Here is a 3,509-nt window from a genome sequence, read left to right as displayed (position 1 = left end):
TACCTCAGATCAGCTGACCTTGGATCAGCTGTACCAGGCTCAGAATCCTTTTAATCCCAGGGGAAAGTGGGTGTAGCTGTGTTCTGATTGGTTGGAAGGTGACTGAATCATTTCATTCCAACAAACAAGATTAAAACTCCTTTTTGTTTATTTTTCTTTTGACTCTGTGTCCTGCACCTTCAGAGGGAGGCATCCTGAACCTCCTCATCTGACTCCTTTAGATGAGAAGGAGCAGTAGCTCCTCACCTCCTCTCGAAGGCAGAGCCCGGCCACAGAGGAAGCTCATTTCAGCCGCTTGGATCCAGGATCTGGTTCTTTCAGTCTTGATCCAAACCTCATGACCATAGGAGAGGGTTGGAACGCAGATGGACCAGGAAATCCAGAGCTTTGCCTTTAAGCCCAGCTCCTTCGTCATGATAGACCAGAGCAGCAGACGAGGTCCAGATCCATCGATCCACTCTCAGATCCCCGATCTCCTCCACTGCAGGCAAACACTCACCGGACCTGGAGGGAGGTTTCCACCTTTTTCTGCTCGACTTTAGTCTCGTTAAGTTGGAATGAAACTCTTCAGCTCCTGCAGTCAGCAGCAGAAGTCACATGATCCCAAACAAAGATTTATTTTTTCCTGTTGGGATGTTTGAACATGAAGAAATAAATGTGAATTCAGACATTTTTCATCTAAATACTTTACAGCTACGTTAAACTGACGTCAGTGTGGAATAAATTCCATCTTTAGTGCAATTAGTCGACATGTTGCATCATCAGCTGAACGTACGGGTCCGGTTCTCAGCTTCTGGACCTGTTCTCCCATCAGGTCCCTTCCATTCACTGAAGGCTGTGCCTGATGTTCATCACCATGGAAACACGCCAGCAGCTCCACATTAGGGCTGAATACCCAACCAAAGTTCTGTTTCATCCTCAGAGCAGACCAGGTGGTTCTTAGAGGCATCCAGATGTTGGTCTGAGTTCATCTGAAGCTTGTTTGTGGGCTCAAAGCTGATTGGTTAATGAAGTGTTCCTCTCAGTGATCAACCAATCAGCTGGCTTTCTGAACGATGTGACGATGAGAGCGTGTTGGTCGGAGATGAACGTATTTCTGAAAGAGATTTCAGGACGTTAGGAGACACTTCGTTAACTTCAGAAACAATCTAAGAATCTCTACACAGCTGTGGGGGCGGGCGGCGCTCGGGTTCAGCTCTGGGCACTTTCATCACACCGTGGGAGGAGATGACGTGATGTCGATGATGACCTTTGAACCTGAAGAAAACCTCACAGACTCTGACGTGTTGAACTGAAGCAGGAAGACGTTGTTGTTGTTGTTCTGGTCACATGATGCACTTCGTCTTATTGCTGACCATCTGAACTCAACCGTCACTGCAGCAGGAAGCTTCACCCACACGCTTCTTCTTCTCTGGATCTGACCTCAGACAGGAAGTTGGATCCAGAACACTGATGGGAGTCATGTGACTGACAGAGCCAGTGACTGAGTCGCTGATCCAACAGCCAATCAGATCAGCCCTGCAGTGGCGTCGGGTCTTAAACTCCGCCCTCTGACATCCCCGTCAGCTGTGGAGCTGTAAGGCTGCTGCTCCACCTGTCCACAGGCCCCGCCCCTTTGATGGGTGTCCAGGTGAGGAGTAAGCTCCGCCTCCGGAACAGAAAGGTTAAGAAAATGCATCTGAGCGCTGTTAGAAACTGAGCGGTGGGCGATGAGTTCAGTGAGTTTTATAAAAAAGGACATCACTACAAAAAAATGCATCAGCCGGTTTAAAATCTGCAGCGCTTCCATATAAAGTGCTTCATTACATTGTTACGTTTTTACAGTTTCTTATTAAAATATCGTTTTCCCTGGAGTCAAACCATAGTAAACATGTTACACGTTGGTAAAAATAAACTTTTGGAATGTCTCTTTAAGAAGTCCCAGTGGCTGATTTTGGTCAAGCTGAACTCGTCCCCGGAGCCTGAAACAGGAAACAGGGCGATTAGCGGCGGCACCTGGGAGGCCCCGGGAGGCCGAGGTGCGACCAAAGCATCATGGGTAATGAGAGGAGAGCGGGATGGTTGGCTTTCAGGACAGAAAGAGAAACTTTTCTTCTTGTTGTTCATTTAGCAGATGATTTAAGGTTTATTTCACATTATCAGACATCGGGCCCCTGGAGGGCCCCTGCTACAGAGACACACAGACCCCACATTGAAACAGAAAAGACCGTCACAGAGGTTCCTTGTTGTTTTGTGTCTCTTTGTATTTTTGTAATTTGACAGTTTAAACGCCACAGACTGAGGGCGGTGCTAGATTCTACCAGCCGGAGGGACGATCCGCTGTGATTGGTCGACACTCTGGACCCTGGTCACATTAAAAACCAAATTAAAGACTGGAAACATCCTGATGGGTCTGAAGGGTTGTTGTTAGTCTGGCTCCTCCTGAAATGATGGTTGACTGATCAGAAAATAAGTGACAGATTACAGATTTTCCAGAATAATCATTAGCTGATGGCGTGTTTGGTTACATTCAGCTAACGATCTAACAACCAATCACATGAAAGTTCCTCCAGATGATCCGGTCCAGCACCACCCACAGATCATTCAACACAGACATGCAGTGAATAACAGCACCACAGGTAAAACTCTTGGCAACAAGAAGTTCTTTAAGCTGATTTTCCACCAAAAGAACTCAGAACGTTAAAGTTCTGTGAGGGTTGAAAGTTTTCTGCAGACTCTGGATGAATCTTTGATAGAGATCCTGACAGAACTGTTCTGATGTGAGGCTGATTTTATGAACCACAGCTGTTTATTACAATAAATATTCAACCAATCAGAGAAGTTCAGCCCTGAGCTCCACACAACAAACAAACAAAACAAACATAAAAAAGTAAATACTCCTTGCAGCCGAGAATCCTGGAAGAAGAAAGTCGTTCCTCGATCAGTTCTGTTCTACGTACCAGGACACAATTAAACTGATCTGCTTCTAAAATGATTTTAATCTAACATCAAATAAAAAAACTCATCAGGTTCCACCGAGTCATCACTTATTACACAAAACAACAAGTTACAGCTGGGAGGAAAATCTGGTTCCAGCCTCGCTGCTGATTGGCTGATCCTCAGCAGGTTCTGCTGCTCCGGAGCTCCAGGTGTGTGTTAACACAACGGCAGGGCGGAAAGACATCAGCAATGACCTCAGAGAAGCTGCTGCTGCTGCCCATCAACCTGGGAAGGGTCAAAGGTCATTTCTAAAGTATCTGGAGTCCACCGTTCTACAGAGAGGAAGATTATTCACAGGAGGAGACATTTAAGACAGCTGCTGATCTTCACCCCGAAGGTCAGACCGTGCAGTGCTCAGAGAAATGACCTCCATCTCAGACTCCACAGGTTAGCAGGTCAATGGTCAAAGGTTGAAGCCTCTTCTCTCTAAAAACAACATGGCAGCTCCACTTGAAGGAACCAGAAGACTTCTGGACCAGAACCAGACCAGAGGACAGATGTTTACCCAGAATGCACTGCAGCTGTCAGCA

The 3,509-nt window shown here is 46.5% G+C and overlaps 1 protein-coding gene across 3 annotated transcripts in view; it reads right to left on the bottom strand.

Annotated features, from left to right (window-relative positions):
• Positions 1-286: 286 nt before the first annotated feature.
• slc44a1b (solute carrier family 44 member 1b) overlaps positions 287-3,509 on the bottom strand; it is a 32,639-nt gene continuing 29,416 nt past the window's right edge. For 2 of the 3 annotated variants that reach the window (XM_037977347.1, XM_037977348.1), the window contains one exon: positions 287-1,096. In XM_037977347.1, the coding sequence (XP_037833275.1) occupies positions 1,037-1,096 (60 nt within the window). In that variant the 3' untranslated portion in view covers positions 287-1,036. Of the gene's footprint in view, positions 1,962-3,509 lie in introns of all 3 variants that reach the window. The other variant, XM_037977350.1, reaches the window with a different exon arrangement.

The sequence above is a fragment of the Kryptolebias marmoratus genome, linkage group LG9 (assembly GCF_001649575.2).
Source record: "Kryptolebias marmoratus isolate JLee-2015 linkage group LG9, ASM164957v2, whole genome shotgun sequence".
Taxonomy (NCBI): Eukaryota; Metazoa; Chordata; class Actinopteri; order Cyprinodontiformes; family Rivulidae; genus Kryptolebias; species Kryptolebias marmoratus.
Note: the sequence above shows the minus strand (reverse complement) of the source record. Positions and strands in the feature narration are given on the sequence as shown.